Consider the following 22,168-nt stretch of genomic DNA (forward strand, 5'->3'; position numbering starts at 1 on the left):
AAATGTTCTATACAACCCTCTCCCCACACCCCAACGTCACCAGTCATATAATTCTAAACTGAGATAAACTCAGAGTGAAAACATGGTGCATATCTGCCCTTAGGGCTCACAAGTCCAATCAGAAAACCTACTGACACAAACCTAGGAACTATGTCACTTAATGAAACATTATTATAAAAGCTACCATTTACCAGACACCACTATGCAAATATTATCTTCCCTAATCTTCATGAAAATTCTGCAAGGAGATATATTAGTATCCATATTTTAAAGGTAAGAAAACTGAGATTCAAGTCTGACAAGATGTCCAAGATCACACAGCTGTGACGAACCAGAATTCAAACCCAAGCTGACTCCAGATTTGGGCCCCTTTCCCTGGCTCTGTGCTTTAGGTCCTTGAAACCATGTGTAAGGTTTTAGGCCTGATATTGAAATTCCTCATGCTTTTTTCCCAGCTAGAAAATATTCCCACACAATGCCAGAAGCTGTTAGTGTCTCTGGCATAGAAACACAGAAATGCTTTAAAAAATAAGTAAATAAATAAATAAATAAATAAAAATTGTTGGCCGGGCACAGTGGCTCATGCCTGTAATCCCAGCACTTTGGGAGGCTGAGGCGGGCAGATCACAAGGTCAGGAGTTCGAGATCAGCCTGACCGACATGGTGAAACCCCATCTCCACTAAAAATACAAAAATTAGCCGGGTGTGGTGGCATGTACCTGTAGTCCCAGCTACTCGGGAGGCTGAAGCAGGAGAATTGCTTGAACCCGGGAGGCAGAGGTTGCAGTGAGCCGAGATCATGCCGCTGCACTCCAGCCTGGGTGACAGAGCGAGATTCCATCTCAAAAAAAAAAAAAAGTCAATAAAGCCATAGCACCACATTAACTTAAAGCATATTCACAGTTTTCGTCACAAAATGGAAAGTAGAGGAAAAGCAAGTACAGGGTGCAGCTTTGCCATTGAGAGCCTCCAGTCACACACAGCTACTGCTTCCTAAGACCTATCCCACATACAGGTACCTCAATAAGGGGAGGATCTCACAGGAACTTTCATACTCTGATGTTAAGTTGTACATTGAGAGCATAAACTGCAACAAACTTAATGAAGTCATCAGGCAAGATGCAGCAAGATTTGTAAAAATGGTTATGCTTATTTTAGTTAATAATCATTGCTGCTAGAAAGCTGTCATAAGGAAATCATCAGAAATATAAAAATCTATATAGAAGGAAGTATCCTTTCCTTAACATTTGTTATAATAATGAATAACTCTCAACTGTCTAATTGTCTACCAAAAAAGGGAATGATTGACTTAAATATACATTCACATTTTGGAATACTGTCTAACCATTAACGATGTCTGTAAGACACTGCAATTACCTGGAGAATGTTTGACATACTAAGTGAAAAAAGGAGGATACAAACTAACTACTCAATGTTACTTTAATTATGTAAAATATATGTGTATAGACATATAGAATAAATCCTATAAAAGTATATGAAAAAATGTTATCAGAGGTTATCCACAGCTATCTCTAGGTGTTTTACTTTCTTCTTTATATGTTACTATATTTTGATTATTTAGAAGCAGCATTTATTTCTTTTATACTCAGAAAAAAATAACATTATTTTTTAAAAGTGTAGCCAGTTTAGTAACACTAAACTTAGAAAAAGAATATAATCTCTTCCCACTAATATAATGACGGAGAACTTGCTTTGAGGCTTACTAACATTTATGAAGCACTTTACTATGTTCCAGATACTGTTCCTAGCATTGCACATGCCTTATTTAATCCTTACAATGCCCTTTTGAGTAGATTAGGTACAATCATTTCTCTAGTTTCAAATGTGGAACCTGAGGGGAAAAGCACTTAAATAACTTCTCCAAGATGGCACAGCATGTCTGTGATAGACCTGGGCTTTGAATCTCCACAGAATGTCTCTAGAATCAGTGATCTTCACCAGATAAGGTAATATGGAGATCTTGAGTCACTTATTGCCTTCGGTCTCTCTTTTTTTCATCTGAATGTCTCACAGAACAATGAGAGCAACCACAGCTTAATTCCTTTTAGGAAATTTCACTGCACACTCAACTACAGAGGAAACCCAAAATCATCGCTATAAGTTATATATCAATATCACCAATATAGCTATGCAAACACATGAAACCCAACAAGAATTTTCCAATCTACATGCAACCCCAAAGGGCTAGATGCAGGGAAACTCCCAAGTGGATGGTCCAGGAAGATGTTCCCAGGATGAGCAAGCACATTCCCTTTCCATAAAATAGGGGGGTTTTTTACTACCACTGAGGCATTGTCCTGTCTGAACCCATGCTTTGTCTTAAGCTGTTCCAGAGTATTCTGGAGACAATGGGCACTAATCTTTCATCAAAATCCCTTGACCACTCAGCCATCCTTACTCAGCTAGCTGTCCTGGGCCATATCTGGTTCTGAAGCAGAGGGTAGCACTATCCATTATTTGGCCTGTGCAAATCACAGAAATAAAAAATGAGCTAACTGAAGGGTTAGACTTCAGCCTCTGAGTGTCTGCTAATAATCTATGGGACAGACTGGAAATATGCTTTCAGTTTTTATTTACAATGGACTCAACTCACTAAAGATGTAGTCGTTGCAAACTTTGAGTTAAATGAATGAGAGAAGGTAGAGATCATTTATCAATTCAAACAAGCCCAGCATAGTTCATGCCTATGGCCTATTCATCATCAGTACATTTGAGGAAATTGCCATTATATGAAGCTCAGAAAGCCCCATCAGGATTGCTTCAGAAAATTGCTGCAACTTTTATATTAAACCCCAAGGAACAAAATGGAATGCTATTCTGAGTTCATATACAAAGGAAAAGGCACTTCACAAACAAAAGTGTATGCAATGCACCTAAATGCTCAATAATGGTAATAATTATAATCTCATCACTCCTGTGTGATGCTTTATAAACTCTACACCTTACGAAGTCCTCTAGGAACACATACCCCACATAAGCCTGACAGCAACTGCAGGAAGGCAGAGAGGCAGAATTATCATTCTGCATTCGCAAAAGAGGAAGCTGAGCCTCGACAGCTCCCTATCAATGTGCCCAAGATCATAAAATTAGTCAGTGGAAAAACTGGGCTTTCTAATCCAAACAGTGTTCTTTCCCCAAACCAGGCAAACATGCTTAAAATATTATTGCCAGCAAGAATTGCTAGACAACAGGATAACAGAGTATAACCAAACACTTAAATTGCAAACCCAGCATATTACAAAAATTTTAGCCGAGAACAGATGAAGACCTGTAGGAGTGCAGGTTTCCATCCAATGCTTGCTAAATAAATGCTGAGAATAGCCTACATAAGTGTTTTACTCAGAGAGCAGGCTTATTGTGAATGTTTATTCATCACTAGAGAGATATAACTCTATATTCTAATGAGACAGAACACGTCCTATAGATCACACACACTTGTCAAATAAACTAGTTTGGACTTTTCCTGCATTAAAAACCTGACATGCATCAGTGGACAGTAATTGCTACACATTTTTAAGCATCTGAATCTCAAAACAAACTGAGTATAACCCATAATTAATTTTGCTATGTTCCACAGGACAGAGATGAGCCACTCATTAGCCTGACTGCCTCTTTGAATGCCGCCTGCTTGATGACTTATTGATCTCCCCTTCGAGACTCCTGGCTTTAAAATAACATTTTTTCATTATTTTTTGAAAGACTTGATTGTTTATTGGTCATGTCACTTTAAATTTTATAGGTTACCATAAAAATTTGCAGGCACATCACTGTCATCTTGATGAAGATGTCAATCTAATTGAAAATAAAATCTCTGGTAGGCTCAGAACTTGATTTCAACTGGAGCAACCCATGAAAATAACCAAGACCTCGTGGGCAAGATTTTACACACAGGTGCTGTAAGAAACCCAGGAGCTTGCAGCCAGGGAACACTAAAGCACACTGAACTATCTTTGGTAATGACTGAGAAAATGTAAAATTCTGATTGACATTTGGGTGCCATGAACTCATATCCAGATATAAATAGAAGTATCCAGACTTTGTAATGCAGCATCAACTATTTGAGCAGCTACCATCAGTGCTGATCAGTGTTAATTATAACATTAACAGAGGAGAATTAACTAGAGATAGGTAGTCACATGGGAATCTCCCATGGTTTTTGACAGTGACATATATTAAAACAAATATCTGTCCTGAGGGCTGAAGCTTTAATTAAATTCTCAAAACTTACGTAGTCACATATTCAAACTCCCCCACAGCACTTGGGATGCACTTTCCCCTGAACAGAAGCCCCCTTACCTCCTCCCCTGGGAGGTGGAGCTGGATGACTAGAATGGAAATGTCCAGAATAAATCCTAAGTGCTTGTATTCTCCAGCACTCCAGCTAAAGGAGGACTGTTTGGTTGTATAATAACCACACTTGGACATACCTGATATCTTAATACGGGATATTTTATCATGCCTTAATCTGCCATCTCTGAGTCTAATAAAAGGTAAATGACATTATCTGCACAGGCATGGCTTGACTTACAGCCAATCAAATAGGGATTACACTACATGCATTCAAATAGGAGATAAGCATGGTCATCGTAACGCAAACCCCCTACCCCCTTATCCAGCAATACTGAGCCCTGGGATGCTACGTATACAGACTGGTCCCATAAGGAAAGCAAACATAGAGATAACCATAAATTGGGGGGAGTGCGGAGAGAGGAGAAGTGATTCTAGATTATTGAACACAACAGCTACATCTCTGGGAAGTCTCTTCAGGCCACCCACACCCAAAGGCCTGACTAAAGAGAGTTCAAACTTCAAGGCTGCCTCAGAACCACCAGATCAATTCAACCCCAGCAGAATTCAGGATTGTTTGCTCTGTACAACCAGAGACTCTCCTGAGAACAGGAAACGGGTCTCCAAGGGAGTGGGATGGCCATAAACTCCTGAAGGACTGGAAGGGGAATGCCTGCTCTGAAAATCTAACCCTGTAATGTCTGAGGAAGACATTTTATTTAAAAAAAGATGACCTTTAGGGAAAGGATTCCCTTAAATGATTGAGGCAGGGAGACCTCACTCCTCTTTCTAAAAGAAAACCAAGGAAAGAGATTGTACTGGCACCTCTGGTAACAATTTTCAATACGTCACAGCTCACAGTACTATCACAGCAGTCTAAATTCCTAAACTAAATTACTCTACAGAAATGAAAAATCAACTCCTTTGTCTCTCCCTTGATGAAAGAGAAAGTAGCTCTTCTCCACAACTTCAACAGTACAATTTCACATATACTAATACTTTTTGCAGTGTCTCCTTACCGCTTTAGCCTTTCTCCTCATATTATTTCCCCCAACAGTACTGATTTATTAATTTTGCATTCTGCCTAAGACAACAGAAAAATAGACACAGAAACAAGGAGGAACATAATGTAAACTCCTTGAGAGCTAGAACAATGAATGTCTTGCTCCCTGATGTATTTCCAGGGCCTAGAACAGACCAGAAGAGTAGTGAGTACCAGGAAGGTCTGAGCACAGGAAGATCCACTCAGACCCAAACTCAGATTCTGGATAGTTTTCCAATTGTCGGAAGACACTGGGCATAAATAAAGACTCAGATCCCAAAGGATAACATAGGGACTCCAAAAGCTAGGAACATGAAGAAAACCAGTTGCTCAACTGTGGGATACGGTAAGGGTAAGTGAGGGGATGTAGCCTTTTTCCTACAAATCAGAGAGAAGATTAAGGTGGAAGCTACTAATGGACAGCTCCCTTGGATGAAAATTATTAACTTATTAAAATTTTCCAAACAGCCTTCTAGTTAACACTTCAGCCCAGGGATTTAGGGTGAAAGAGAGCAACTGTGGTACCAAGGGAAGGCAGAGCTCCTTAGGAGAAAAAGAGAAAGGACAAGTCAATTCCAAATCCAGAAATAATTTAACTCAGTGGAAGAAGAGTTAAGGGGCATAAAGTAGTTGGAGACGATGTGACAGTCAACAGATAAGCAATCAAAAAGACTTCAGTTCAATTCCTGGTTCTACCAGTAACTTAACAATCCAAGCAAAGTTATTTTAAATCCCTCTAAGCCTCAGTTTCCCCATCCTCAGCAATATCTATAAAAACAGATGCAAAAGTTCCTAGCCCAGTACACAAGTGCTATTAGCAGGACGAGCTACATAATCTGCTGGCCCTGTATGAAATCAAAACATGGAGACTTTCAAGATGGCAACAGCAAAGCATTAAACCAAGCACAGGGCCCTTCTAACTCACAAACATACAAGAGGCTTGGCTCTAACGCTAAGAACTTGGTAGGATTTACGAAAATGTTTTTCTCCATGTTTTTTACTTTCCTCTCCTAGGTTCATTTCCCTGTAGAGACCGGTTGAAAAAACATCTTTCAGAAATCAAGGACATTAAAGGGCCTTACCAATGTTAAATTTACTTAAGTTGATAATTATACCATGGGGCAAAGGGCCATGAGGTATGTAACTTATTCTCAAATTATTCAGAAAAAAAATTGTGTGTGTGTGTGCCTGTGTGTGTGTATAGAAAGAGAGTGCACAAGTACACAATGATAAAGCAAACAGGATAAAAGTTAACATAACATAAAGTCCCATGTGTGGCTGAGGGGAAGAATAGGGAAGGAAGTGCAAAGAGGGGCAAGACTGTAATGTAAGCTCCTTACAGACAGGGGCCATTTGTAGTTTGTCAACTGCTAGATCCCCAGCATAGAATCTAAGTCAATAAATATTTAAAGCATGAAGGCGAAAAGGGAGCAATATCCCTTGTTCAAACTAGCTTGGGGAATAAGGACCCAGGGAAGGGACAAATGATTGATTGTTATGCCAGTGCTTGGGAATCAGCAAGCTGCTCTACTTAGAATAAGACCAAGGAATTTTTGAAGCTGTGGACATGAACACACGGTGTGGCATGGTAGGTATCTCACGATGCACCCATATTGCTCAGGGACTCAGTTCTCACCACTTTCTAATAGTTAGGTTAGGCTTAGACCCACCTTCGGCCCATCACTGAACCTTTCCCAGCCTCAGCATCCTCACTGATCAAAAGTGAGAGGTTACTGATTCATCAAATACTTACCAGGCATCTCCCATATGCAAGGCTCTAAAGTCACATTCCCTATTCTCTAGAGCTTTCGTTCTAGAAGGGATCTCAGAAACTGGTGGTATTAAATATTTTCTTGAGGTCCTTGAAGTCTTTTCCAGTCCTGAAAATTCTATACAAAAACTTGGGGCTTTCTATTTAAAAAAAATAAACATGAATCTTATAGCATAACCACTCTCTAAAATACTCATAGTAAGTGTATACTCTCTTAAAGGTGAAAGTGTACTGGAAATGCCCCTTGTTTATTAACTTAAAATAATCTGTACACATAAGGCAATAAAATGCTTGACAGCATATATAATAAAGCCTTCTGTCAATAGTCAAATTAGTTTTGGCTGCCAAAATTCTTGCTCCTTGATAAGTCACCCAAATAGCAAGAATTTCAAAAATGTAACAAAGCTCTTTTGCTAGAAAAGACATTATGGAAGATAGAAATACTTTTAAAGCAATAAATTTATCAATGAGAGAAATAACACTGAAGTATAGATTAATGATTAGTATTAAAATTAAAACATCAAAAGTATTTTAATTTTCTGCTTCAATAGTCCTCCTCATTCATAGTCGACTAGAACAAAAATGGCTTCAAAGGCTAATTTTGTTAAAGACCTTGGAGAAAAGAAAAAAGAATTGCTTCTTCATGAATACTAAAGATGATAAAATAGGAAACCAATAACGTTTTATCACTTTATATAAATTAATCTAATTTAGAAATAATTTAGTACTATGATTTATGCAGAACTTGTTCTCTAGCTAAGAGAAAATTTTACATTACTAGTATCAGAAACATGGTGCCTACAGTTGCTAGATATTAAATGTCTACACTGATTTATATAATTTAGGAGAAATGGTAAGGGATAATGGATCAAAAATATAATTAGAGACCAAAATAAGAGACCTATGAGAATATTATTTCCCAGATGGGTTCTTGGAAGCTCAAGCAAGAGGATATATGTATTAAAAATGGTCTCAAGAGGCTGCAAGTTGACATACTGAGACTAAGTATTTCTCTTTAAAAAATAACCATCCTCCTGTCACTGACTAATATAATTCCCAAGGATCGGAACACTATTATTTTTCTGGCAGACACACAGGGCAACTGCTTTAAAGGGTTAACTTCCACAACTAAAGGTCATTCACCTATGGTTTTGCAGAGTAGCAACTCTAAAACCTTTGTCCTAAGAAATGAAAAATGTCTAAACATCCTTTGGATTCACAGAGTCAACACTACCACCTAGTAAATTACCATATAGTGAAATCATTACTGGATCTAAATGCTACATGGATTATGTTACATTATTTGTAAAGTTCAGCACCTGGCTCCCCACAGAGTGTTAATAATCATTTTTACCTATGAAGACACAAAAAGAAGTCAGTTGGATGCCACTAGGCCAGGAGAGCCCTGTCTCACAGAGCCCTGCTGCCATCAGTGATGGGAAACCAAGACCTCAGCCCTTTAGCAGCTCCAAACTGAATACTTCCAGACTTACCTGGCCAACACACAGAGGCTCTGAAATGCTTTCACATAAAATTCCTTTTATGTCACAATATTCCGATGCCATAAATATCTAGTCATTTTTGATAATCAGAAAATGCAGCAATTTACAAGATTTATCCCACAGAAAATCCACTTAGCATTTCATAATACTTAGTTCAGATCATAAAGGCCAGTTGAGTTGGAATGACAGAATACTGGCTTTTAGAATTAACCCCAGGAGCAAGATGGCAGAACAGAAGCCTACACCATTCATCCCCACTGCTGGGACACCAAATTTTAACAGCTATCTGCACACAGAAAAGCACCATCACAGGAATCAAAAATCAGGTAACAGCTCAGCCACCGTGGGGTAGAGCAGAAAACAGGTTCTTAGGGTCCCTGAGTCCAGGCCTAGGCTTTTGGACAGCATTTCCAGACCTGCCCTGGGCCAGAAGGGAGTCCACTGCCTTGAAGGGTGGGTCCCAGGCCTGTCAGCATTCACCACTGCTGATGGAAGAGCCCTTGGACTTTAAGTGAACACAAGCAGGGGCCTAGCAAAAAGCCCCCATGGACCAGTGGTAGTGGGTGGCCACAGAGAAAGGCTCCTCTGCCTGTGGAAAGGGGAGGGAAGAGCAGGAAGGACTTTGTATTGAGGCCTGAGTGCCAGCTTAGCCGCTGTAGAATAGAACATCAGGTAAATTGCTAAAGCTTTTTACTTCAATCCCTGGCTCCCAGACAGCATCGCTGGACATGCCTGGGGCTGGGGGGGATCTTGCCATCCTGAAGGAAAGGGCCTAGGGCAAGGCCCAGTGCCATGCTGGCTTCAGGTCTGACCCAGCACAGTCCCGGTGGTTGTGATTACAGGGGTGCTTGTATTACCACCCTCCCAGCATCCCAGTGGCTCAGCAAAGAAAAAGAGAGACTCTATATGTTTGGGAAAAGTAAGGGGAAAAGAACAGGAGTCTGCCTGGTAATCTAGAAAATTCTTCCAAATCTTATCTAAGACCACCAAGGTGATAACTCTACGAGTCTGAAAAAACCACAGCATTATTGGACTTGGGACACAAGTCTCTTTTAATACCTGAAAGTCTTTCCAAGAAGAACAGGCACAAACAAGTTTAGACTGTGAAGACTACAATAAACACCTAACTCTTCAATGCCCAAACACCAAAGAACATCTGCCAGCATCAGCATCATCCAAGAAAACATGACCTTACCAAATAAACTAAATAAGCCACCAGGGACCAATTCTGGAGAAACGGAGATATATGACCTTTCAGACAGAGAATTCAAAATGGCTGTTTTGAGGAAAAGTCAAACAAACTCAAGATAACACAGAGAAGGAATTCACAATTCTATCAGATATACTTTAAAAGGAGGTTGAAATAATTAAAAAGAACCAGCAGAAATTCTAGAGTTGAAAAATACAATTGACGTGATGAAGAATCTTTTAATAGCAGAATTGATCAAGCAGAAGAAAGGATTAGTGAGCTTAAAGACAGGCTATTTGAAAATACATAGTCAGGGGAGAAAAACAGAAAAAAGAATAAAAAACAATGAAGCACACCTACAGGATCTAAAAAATAGCCTCAAAAGGGCAAATCTAAAGTTATTGGCCTTAAAGAGGAAGTAGAGAGACAGAAATAGAAAGTTTATTCAAAGAGATAACATTAGAGAAATTCCTAAACCTAGGAAAAGATATCAACATTAAAGTACAAGAAGGTTAAAGAACACAAGGCAGATTTAACCCAAATAAGACTATTTCAAGGCATTTAATAATCAAACTCTCAAAGGTCAAGGATGAAGAAAGGATCCTAAAAGCAGCAAGAGAAAAAAAAGAAAAAAGAAAAAAAAAGAAAATAACATACAATGGAGCACCAATACGTCTTGCAGCAGACTTTTCAGTGGGAACCTTACAAGCCAGAAGAGAGTGGCATGACATATTTAAAGTGTTGACAGAAAAAACTTTTACCTTAGAATTAACTTTGCCACTACCTGGTTGCTATCAATATGTTCCAGTCACTTACCTTCTCATCTATAAAAGGAGAGTGGTTTTACTCAGAGGTTTATAATTCACAAAAAGTAAGGAATAACAGATTGTTCTGAAATATAACGAAAGCTAAGGACTTCGTTCAAAGGAAGAGGATGTACAAATGTACATGCATATCTACATAGAGTATCTAGCATAATGTTTACAAAAATTTCATAAGTGTCCTGAAGCCTGGCTATGGGTTTTGTTCAGAATCCCTTAATCAGAGGGCTCCCCTAGTCCTTGCTATCGTAGATCAGAGTATTACGTATATCCTTGACTATATCTTCATATGTTTTAGACACAGAGATTCAAATTTTTAAGCCTATTGTACAAAGAAAATTACCTGCCGATTCATAGCCCTCATGTTTCCTCCTTGGGAATTTGAGTATCAGGATGCTGCTGGGGGTCTTGGTCATCAGCTGTGCTCCTTACACACAAGTTTCCAACCTCTCAATGCTTTGTATGATGAAAAACAATTCTCTTCTCCCTCACACCCATCCTTCTTCCATCTGCTCCTTGGAGAATAGGACAAATTCCTCACTCCAGAGGCTAATACCCAAGCCCAGTGGTCTCCTAAAGCAATGCTGCTCATACTTAATCATCTGAGGACCTTGTTAAAATGCAGATTCTGGCTCATAAGGTCCCTGGTGGGGCTGAGAGTCTGCATTTTTAACAAGCTCCCAGGGACCACTCCAGTAGACACCAACTATAAGCCCTCACCCCTAGTTCCTCAGCCTCCTCCCCACACTCAGCCTAAGGGCAGCTCACACTGTGTCTCTAGAAGTTCTCTAGTAGCCTCTAAAGAAAGGGTGTTACAGCTCTTTTAAAACACAAACCCACCCCCTCAGCAGCTTTAAAAGAAACAAGTTTGTGTAATGCATTGCTGTGTCACAATAGTGGAAAAACCCTGGATTTGAGAGTCTGACAAACCTGGGGTTGAACTCCATAATCCAATAATGTGACTTGTGGCAAACTGTGATTTCTATGAGTTTCATCTGTAAAATAGTCTTGTTGAGAGACTTAAAAGAGGTAATGCCACTCCTCAGCCTCCCAAGTGACTACAGGCGCACGCTGCCACACCCGGCTAATTTTTTGTATTTTTAGTAGAGACGGGATTTCACCGTGTTAGCCAGGATGGTCTCAATCTCCTGACCTCGTGATCCGCCCGCCTCGGCCTCCCAAAGTGCTGGGATTACAGGCGTGCGCCCGGCCTAATCATCAGCATTTTTTTAAAAAGCACCCTAGCAGATTCAAATGTATAACCAGATTTGAGAATCACTACTTACTCAATGGTTTTTAAATCACTTTAAGAAAGCACAGACTTAAAACACATTATTGAGATTATAGACTATTTTTCCCATCTTTACTCTTTTCTATGCTTTCCAAATTTTCTACAGTGAACCTGTGTTGCTATCATCAGAAAAAATAAAGTGAAAAAATATTTTTTTTAATTTAATTCTTCAGCTAAAACAGCGGAAGAGGTGATTTATTATATGGTTGTTACACTCGGCCACAAATAAACACAGAAATAGTCCAGAATGTCACAGGTCCAGGGCAGAGGACCAACATGGGCATTTTGTTTACGAGCAAGGTGGGTTTCAGAGGTGATTGGCGATCAGAGGGCGATGAAGTTCTAGATCCATTGAGACAAGCTCTAGACAGTAGCATGCAGTCCCACAACTTGTACCAGCATCCCCAGCGTCTGGCATTCCATGTTTCTGCTCCTGTGGCCTCCACGGTGCAACAAGCTAGCAGTTTACTTGGACCTCTGCCTCATCTTTCTTCTTTTGCGCTTCAGCCTGCGCATTCGCTTCTTCCTCCACTTGGCTCTCATGGCGCAGAGGTTTCCAAGAAAATGGCACTAAGGCCGAGAGCCGAAAATACATTTTAAAAGAAAAACAGCAGCGGCTGGATGTGGTGGCTCATGCCTGTAATCCCAGCACTTTGGGAGGCCAAGGAGGGTGGATCACCTGGGGTCACGAGTTCAAGACCAGCCTGGTCAACATGGTGAAACCCCATCTCAACTAAAAATACAAAAATTAGCCAGGCATGGTGGTGTGCACCTGTTATCCCAGCTACTTGAGAGGCCGAGGCAGGGGAATCACTTGAACCCGGGAGGCAGAGGTTGCAGTGAGCCAAGATGGGGCCATTGCACTCCAGCTTGGGCCACAAGAGCGAAACTCTGTCTTAAAAAAAAAAAAAAAAAAGAGGCCGGGCGCGGTGGCTCACGCTTGTAATCCCAGCACTTTGGGAGGCCAAGGCGGGCGGATCACAAGGTCAGGAGATCAAGACCACAGTGAAACCCCGTCTCTATTAAAAATACAAAAAATTAGCCGGGCGTGGTGGCGGGCACCTGTAGTCCCAGCTACTCGGAGAGGCTGAGGCAGGAGAATGGCGTGAACCCGGGAGGCGGAGCTTGCAGTGAGCCGAGACTGTGCCACTGCACTCCAGCCTGGGCGACAGAGCGAGACTCCGTCTCAAAAAAAAAAAAAAAGAAAGAAAGAAAAGAAAAGAAAAACAGCAGCTACAAATTCCTAAGCATAGATCATTCTTCTATATTTTCCTGCTTAATTTATATTCAAATACTGTATTTCTATCCATGTCCTTCTTTTTTAACGCTCCCCCTTCCCTGCCCTTCAAGATTCAGTATAAAATAGACTATCATCACAGAAAATAACCATTATCAAATTCATGAATTCAATAGTTCTGTTGAGAAAATATGTATTGGTCACCCTAAGTCTGGGGTTTTCAACCCACCAAAATCTAATTGGCTGCCCACTAGAATCACATGAAGAGTTCTAACAATTTCCCCATACCCTGGCCACACCCCAGACCAAAAAATCAGAGCCTCTGAGCTGGGACCCAGGAAATAGTTTGGTTTTATTTTTGTTTTTGTTTTATCCCCAGGTGATTCCAATGCACAGCCAAGGCTGGGAACCATTGATTAAAAGCATTAATTACTTACAAGTCTCCACATCTAGAGATGATAAGCTTCTACTTAGCTTAAAAACACAATACCATGAAATTCTCACATTGGCACAATTTTAAAGAATGGTCATTTGTAGAAATGCATTGATGTTCACTTTCAGGTTGGCAGGGAGTAAAACTAGGACACTAAACAATAAATGTGTTCCCTGTTCTTCCTTTCAATTGAGCATAAGCCACCATCCTTTACATTTCAATAGGAGAAATTCTAAAAACACTTATATGTCAGTCACATATGCTGACAAACAGACAAAAACATTTTCACAGATTCTATATTTATCCTACCCAGAGAGGTGTTTACTTCTCAGAGTGATCTTGCTACCTGTAAGTCAGGAATGGACTCTCATAGTGCCTGAGATTCTTAGATGAAAGGCCTAGGTGCTGACCATTTTTCTTGTTTGTGAAGCTGAAATAAAAGTGCATCTTCTTAACTTTTAAAGAAGTCCTATACTGTTTGATTATTCTCCTCATGTACCCCAACCCCAGGCCTCCTTTCCTCCTCTCTTACTGAGAAAGCTGGTGTTTTTTGTTTTTGTTTTTGGTTGTGTTTTTTTTATGCAGGTCTAGTCCATGCTCTCTATAGTAAGGATTACCCCACAGACAACACTTACTTCTGGACTGGAGATTTTCAGACACAAGCAGCAGAGAATTTTAATAGTATGCAAACAACTGCAATTAAACAGCTTTACTAATAGTGCTATTTTAAAGAGAGAAACCTTCAGTTTCAAAGTCAGACAAAACACATATATATGTATAACCAACATGGAAAGTCTACAATGAACTCAAAAAGCCTTTTGAAATTACTTTAAGAAATTCTTTTAAAGAAATGGCTTTGTCCTTGCCCATTTCAAGGCATTATGCATTTGTAATATATAATCTTTTCTAAGGCACACTTGGATTCTCATTGGCCTTCTTTTCCTTCTTCATCTCAGCAAGGATGGTTCATGAGTATTTTTTTTCTGGGTTTCCTATGGCAAAATTCTGAGTAAAGGCAAGGAGAGAGTTTACAGTCAGAGAAGTAATGCATTTCACAGCACAAAGATTAAAAACTAAACTCAACAGAGAGTGCAAAAATAGTGAAACTGTACTTATCTCCCCTATTAAATAAAATATAGAAATTCATTCAGCAATATTTTATTGAGCACCTACTATATGCAATGCATTGCACTGTGTGCTGCAGATAGAAGTCAGAACAGTCTCAAATCTCCTGGACCTTGGGTTGGAGAGACAGAAATGAAACTAGTAATCACACAATTAATTGTTTTATTACAGTAATGATAACATAATGAAGCAGCAAAATGAAGCAGCAATGCACAGTGACAGGAGATCATAAAACAGGGCCTGACCTGGTCTGAGAAGTCAGAAAAGGCTTCTCTGCTGAGGGGACTTTTACTCTGGGATTGAAAGGATGTGTTCGAAGTTGGCTAAGTGAAGAAGCAGTGAGTTTTGTGGGCAAGGAATGCAAAGGTCAGTGTTGCTGGGGTGCAAAGAGAAGGGAAAGGGTGAGATAAGGTTGGCAAGGCAGATGAGTACCAGGGCAGGAGGGAATTCTGCTCCACACATGTTGAGTCTGAGAACTGACCTGGAGAGCATCTGTGGAGCCATCAGGTAGGCAGATGGACATCTGAGTATTCAGCATAGAGGGAAGGTCAAAGCCATGAACACACTTTTGGAGTTAGCATAGACATGGGAACTGAAGCCGTGGGAGCAGGTGAAGCCGCTCCACACTAGGCTAGAGGCTTTAAATTAAAAATCTGAATATTCCTTTGAAACCAACAATTTACACTTGAAATAACCCCAAACATATTTGCTGAAAGGTATGAGCCCTAAGAAAATATAAAACATGTCATAGATCTCTATGGGGATGACTTCATCCACATGGTAAAAAGGGACAAACTGCAGTTTTTCAACTTTCTTTTGATAGATAGGAGATTGGAGGGTTTCATGATTACAAATACAATCACTAATTATTACTGGATCCAAGGAAAAAAATATAGATCTTTTGCATAACTAAATTAAACAATTATGTTGCCCTAGAAGAACCCTGAATCTACTCATGGAAAGATTTTTCATCCTCCCATCAATTTCTGTGCATACGTTAGAAACAGAGTGGGAAAGACAATTGGGAAAATGAGAGAGCAGAGGAAAACTAATTATAATTATGGAAATGCAGCTTCAAGAACAAAGGCTTAAATTTGTAACACAGGTCTAAGGGGAAATAATTCTCATAAGTAACCACTTAAAACATGAAAAGTCTGCAAATCTGAAGGAAAAAATGACGGTTTATTATACACATTATTTCTTCTTTCTAATTAATTAGAAAATTACCAATTCCAATTGCCAATTAGAAAATTGGTATTCCCAAGCATAAAGGAATAAAACAATCAAGGGCCTTTCTGCCTGGCTGGGCTCTCAATGGCCACAGGTTTACGAGAAAGAGTTTGAGAGTCTCATGCAAAAGGCCATCCAAGGCTTTCACTTGGCAGCAATAGGCTCGTTTCAGAAAATTGAAAGCTAAAGCTTCAAAGAATGAACACTGTCACTTCTCATCCACCTGGGCTTCCCATACATCCAGATCTCCAATTTGCCATTTAAAGAGCACCTTTTCATCCCCTCCATCGTTGCAGAAGATAAATGACCTTGCATAGAAAGCATGACAGAGAGATCACAGGGGGTTCAGTTACTCAGAAAAATCCCTTCATTGAATTAGATTCCCGATGAGGAATAGAGGCTGAGACACCTCAACATGGATTTTTATACATACAGATCATTGCTTGGGTCTGATCAATCCAGCTACATAATGCTGCAAAAAGCAAACAGAATAAAGAACACCAGTAGCTTTAGGGAAATTAAGTCGCCCTAATCTAAAATGTTAGTGAACAAGGACCTGCCTAGAGTGGCTCTAGGAGCCCAAGGAGAGCTGTCAGTGGTTGGGGGGCTGGGATTCCATCCATCAAAATCACATTACCTGAGCCGCTGTTAGGTGTATAATATCATCAATGCCCAGGGTGGCAGAGATGGCACTCTGAGGAATGAACCTGGAGGAAACACCCCTCAGCCCCAGAAAGAAGCAGGGGAAGAGCTATGAAAGAATGACTTAGAGATTGCTTAAGTTGGTAACATATGGGAGCAGCCCCCACAGTGTGAGAAGAGACTGTCGACAGTAGGTCTCAGAAGAGCAAGGGGCAACTTCACACCCCATTCCATCTTTCAAGCCCTTGCAGTCCGTAGAGCTCCACACGAAGAAATATGGAGAGAAGAGAAAGGGCAGGAGCCAGACAGTTGCCCCAGTGTCCTCAGGAGCACAGAAAGCTGTGCTCTAGCCAGAGGAAACTGACAGCAGAGAAGGCATGAGGCTGAAGCAAGATGGCAGGTCCTCTCAGGAGGGTCCTTGGTAACAGAGGGAGCCAGGATAAAACTGAGAATCTACAGAAGATGGAAGCAGAGGGAGTCTGGATCACCTCACCACTGCTGACATACAACAGGGACATGTGAGACAAAAAGCCTTTGCCGTCTCTTCCTTGTACCAAAATCTGTGGAACAGGGCCTTGAATTCTCCTTCAAGGGGAAGGAGTATAGCAGAGACAGAGGAACCCCCACCCTCAACCACCAACAGCCAGGTCAGGGGGTAAGGGGGCTTAATGAATTTGAGATTAAAATTTTAAAATGGACTGGACACTTAATAGCCAAAATTAGCCAGAAAGTGATAGAATCTACCCAAGATGCTACAATGGGACAAAGTATTTTCTGAAGCATTCACTGAAGCATATATGCTACACTAAGTTGAGAATGCTCAATAAACCAGTTACAAATGGAATGCTCATCATAAAGAAAGACCAAAAAGAGGAAGGAACTTTAGATTTTAAAATATAAATAAATAGCATTCACTGAGAGGCTTTCACTGAGAATTTTTTTTATCTCCAAGACATCAAAGAAGAGCCTATGTTCCCAAAAGGTCATAGAATAAGTATATTTCATACCAGCTCACATTAAAGGTTTTTGCCTTTGTGTTCTAAACTAGACATAAATATCCTCTTTTGTAAGGCCTGAATGGATGGCTATGATTTCCCTCAGACAGGGGAAGAAGAAAAGGAGATAAATCAATGCGGTCAGTTAACTCACAGCAAATTCTCCAATTAGCCTGTGTTTAAAAGTAGTGTGAGTAGGGGAGGTAGACAATCTCGCATTTCTTAAAATTGTAGCGCTTAGAAACTTAGAGGTCATTTTCTATAAATGCCAGCATTTTGCTGATATGGAAAACTTAGTCCCAAAGAGAACAACTCACCCAGAGTAACTCAGCCAGTGGGAGCCCCTACAATGTGTCACACCTGGGTCAGGCCATGCTTCCCTCTGTCTAAATCTTCACCACCTGCAAGATGCACCTGAACATCATAGGCCTGAAAGGCTACCTGCCCTGATACTTTCTGCTTTGGTGGCCATCAGTGGGAGGTAGAGAGCTTTTTGGGTGGGGCCAATAAAAGAAATCTACTGGGCAACGCTGCTTCCACAATTAGTTCTATTATAATTTATAAAACTTAAATGACTCAAATATATTTTCTCCCTTAAGGCCTATCTTCTTTTATCTTTTTTGTTTTGTTTTGTTTTTAACTCTTCCTCTCAATTTGTCTTTGAAATTTTTCCCTGGTCCTCTCTAATAATTTAATGATAATATTTTTAATCTTTTCTTTTTTTTTTTTTTGAGACAGAGTTTTGCTCTTGTTGCCCAGGCTGGAGTGCAATGGCGCCATCTCAGCTCACTGCAACCTCCACCTCTCAGGTTCAAGCGATTCTCCTGCCTCGGCCTCCCAGGTAGCTGGGATTACAGGCTCCCACCCCCACGCCCAGCTAAATTTTTGTATTTTTAATAGAGACAGGGTTTCACCATGTTGGCCAGACTGGTCTTGAACTCCTGACCTCAGGTGATCCACCTGCCTCAGCCTCCCAAAGTGCTGGGATTACAGGCGTGAACCACTGCGCCCAGCCTGATACTTTTAATCTTAATGATGTTCACGAAATCTTGATTGTCATTGCATTAATAGGAATTCTATGTGCGCAAGTATATTCTGGACCTAGAAAAGGAGGCTTATAAAGTTATGGCTGGAAAAGCTAGGCTTTGATTCGTAAAGAAATGCCACTCTAACATAAAATCTAGTGATGCCCCACAAACCTAAAGCAGGCAGGCTGCCAAAGTCTAATAAACTGGCTGAAATCAATTGGAACCCTAATTCACTTTTGCATAACTTCATTCTCCTTGCATATTTACCAGTCAGGATCTGGCATTCTTCTCTTTTCTTCCAGTGCAGATGGAACTCCAGCGAGGGAGAGCTTTTCACTCTTCATTTTTTAATATAATCACATTTGTTCTGAAAGCTTGTGTCAGTCCTAGATACTGGTCTCTCCATGGTCAGGAGAAACCTGTGGCCATTCACACACACACACACACATACACACACACACACCACTACCTCTCTCCCCTAAAGGGAAATGTAGCATTTTGCCAGTGCAACACTAACTACAAAGTTTACAGTCCAAAAAGGAATCTTATCCTCTCTTCAATGCCATCTTGCCAGCCTTTCATTCTCATACCCCCGGCCTGAAGAACACTTCCATCCATCATACACCTATCTTGATGTTTGACTACATAGAGACCTCACACCTTGCTGCTATAAGGGAACTTTACAATCTGGCACAGTCCTCACTTGAAAGACAGGGAAACTGAGGGCCCCAGAAGTGACATGAGGCTACACAAGTTAGTTGTTAAACTTGGATTAGAACTAGTCTTCAGGATCCCATTTCAGCCTACTTTCCATTACAAACTAGCAGTCAAGTTTCTACCCTCACATCACCAGCTAGGTCTGTGGCCAGGAAGGGGAGGCTAGATAAAAAGTAATCATTTAATTAATTAACTAAGTCAATTAGTTGTATTAAAATGTAGTTCTGAGGCAAAGTAAAAGTATTAATATATATACAAGGCAACTTCTTAAAAAGGCATACTGCATAAATATTTAATAACAGAATTACCCTTAATTTTATCCCTAGATAGTAAAAGGTACTCCTAATTCAGTCCAAAATGTTTCTAGTCTAGATTTGTAATGGTTATTCAGAAATATTCATTTAACAACATGATGGCAACAAAAATAAATTTTCCCATAAGAAGTTGAGATGATACCCTAATAACTTATGGGAAAGCAATTAATACTTTTTCCAATAGTACAATTATAACTGGCAGTATGTGAAAACAAACATTAAGTCACTTAGTAAGGAGCTCAAATGTTTGGAAAGGCTTATGTGCATAAGAAATTGCACGTGCATTTTTTTTTTTTTTTTTTTTTTTTTTTGAGACAGAGTCTCGCTCTGTTGCCCGGGCTGGAGTGCAGTGGCACGATCTCGGCTCACTGCAAGCTCCGCCTCCTGGGTTCACGCCATTCTCCTGCCTCAGCCTCTCCGAGTAGCTGGGACTACAGGCGCCCGCCACCACGCCCGGCTAATTTTTTGTATTTTTAGTAGAGACGGGGTTTCACCGTGGTCTCGATCTCCTGACCTCGTGATCCGCCCGCCTCGGCCTCCCAAAGTGCTGGGATTACAAGCGTGAGCCACCGCGCCCGGCCTGCACGTGCATATTAATTGCAAATACACTGATTATTGGTTAAGAATCAAGACTACATCCCAGGTCAGAAAAAAAAAATACTGCAGTTCACTGAAAGCAAGAGAAACAGCTGAAGGTATAGGCAATTTTCAAATCAGGATAAATCATGAAGGTATAAGCCATTAAGGCAGGGTTCATACCGTACCAAACATTCTTTGCTCAAGATTTTTTTCTGTTGCAAACATATCAGAAGAATAAAAGTCAAGTAGGGGAAGATCCCAGAGATTAGCTTCTCTGATAGGTGCAAATTCCTTTGGGTTTTTCCTAAAAATCCAGGCAAAAGACAGACGAGGGAAATGCAAAAATTCATCATTCGTAACAAGGTTTCTCTCATCATTGGACATAGTAGTCAATTAAACCAGTTCATTTCCGTTAAGCACTATTTCCCAACCTTTCCAGATATTTCATTCCTGCCTCAGAAATGTGAAGATGAAATAGTAGGTAAATAAAAGACCGGACATAAGCAGACTCTTAACAGTAGGTTTAATAGTCTCTTTCTCTTTGGGTTCTGGGATTGTGGGTAATATTCTGAATTGTTTCCAATGAGAATATACCACCTCTATAATCAGAAAATGAGGCTATGAATATGCTTTATGAACTGTGAAACGACACAAATGTTACATTTTTATTTTTGCTACTATTGACCATTTTAGAGTTCTCATTTTAATGTAGCTCTTTTATCCTGGCAACACTGCTGAAGTCTGTCTGTAGAAAGAGAACCTGGCTGGCATAATTTGCACATCCAAGACTGCTTATTCCAAAAGTCTATTATTCTGCACGGGAAATGGTTCTTTTCTGTTTATGGAAGAAGTTTTGTTTCTTTTTGTTTTGGTTCATTTGGTTATGTAAGGAGAGTTATCAGCAAAAACAAGGAGAAGCCAAAGTGAATAAGCAAAAGCGTGGTCAGTAAATGTTCAAGAAGCCCAAGAGAAATCTGACATTTCCTACTCAACATGTCCTGTCCCCTTTATTTTCTCAGAAATGTTCTGAAATCCTCTACAAAGGCATTATCACTAGAGCTCCCTTGGTTTAAAATATCCCAAGACTTCTCACAATTCTTCCTTAAGTTAATAAGTTCCTATGTTAACAGACTCATTTTCAGCAGAGGTAGAAGAGCAAAAGGCATCTTTCTTTCCTGAATTACAACATATCCTGAGGCAAGGAAATTCAAAATGATATTTTACACTATCAGAAATATATAAAGCTATTGCTGTATTATAAATGAATAGAATCATTGTTCTAATTGGCTTTGATCCTTTTAATCTTGGGAGGATTTAATATCTCTAAACCCTTTCGAAAGAGTAATTCTTGAATGTAAGAAGTAACCAATTCATATTTTAAGTGTTATACTGCCCCCTTGTGTATCTTGTGTTTAGTGAAAAGGGAGCTCAGACAATACAGTAATTGTAATTCTCAGAAATACTTCAGTGGAATCTGAGTTTAGAACTAGAAACAGCCTCAAAAATCATTGAGACCAGCATGCTCATTTCACAGAAAAGAGAACTGAGTTCCTGAAAGATTACATAACTTGTCCAAGACCATACACTGCTAGTCAATGACAGAGCAAATACTGTTATATAGAACTTAAGCCTCAGAATGTCAATTTTTTTTATTAAAATGGAGATGGCAGCCTGAAAGAAGAAAAAATAGTGAGGTGTTGGAATTAGGCATATCAGGATTTGAATTTTAGGTCACCATTTCACAATCTCCACAAGCTTTAGTTACCCCATTCATAAAATGGGTTGAATAATAGCTATGGCAAAGTCCTTGAAAGGATTCCGTATGACAACGCTAATGTTCATCAAGCCCTTAGCATAAGTATCTGCAATATAGTAATAAACTAATTGGTAATATGACTATAAAAACACATAGAAAAAATTTTAAATGATTATACCCTTTGAGAT

At 39.9% G+C, this 22,168-nt stretch overlaps 2 protein-coding genes across 2 annotated transcripts in view; both read right to left on the minus strand.

Moving 5' to 3' along the window:
* The window catches only part of PLCH1 (phospholipase C eta 1), a 258,562-nt gene that overhangs the window by 193,218 nt on the left and 43,176 nt on the right, over positions 1 to 22,168 (minus strand). The window lies entirely within an intron of this gene.
* On the minus strand, positions 12,084 to 12,507 carry RPL41 (ribosomal protein L41). The gene has a single exon (XM_032173913.2). It carries the CDS (start codon positions 12,465 to 12,467, stop codon positions 12,390 to 12,392), a length of 78 nt encoding a protein of 25 aa, XP_032029804.1. The 5' UTR covers positions 12,468 to 12,507; the 3' UTR covers positions 12,084 to 12,389.

Source organism: Hylobates moloch, unplaced genomic scaffold (assembly GCF_009828535.3).
Source record: "Hylobates moloch isolate HMO894 unplaced genomic scaffold, HMol_V3 SCAFFOLD_13, whole genome shotgun sequence".
Lineage (NCBI taxonomy): Eukaryota > Metazoa > Chordata > Mammalia > Primates > Hylobatidae > Hylobates > Hylobates moloch.

What these genes read in the sequence shown, in the direction of transcription:
- RPL41 (XM_032173913.2), bottom strand. Translation starts at nt 12,467, where the DNA reads ATGAGAGCCAAGTGGAGGAAGAAGCGAATGCGCAGGCTGAAGCGCAAA.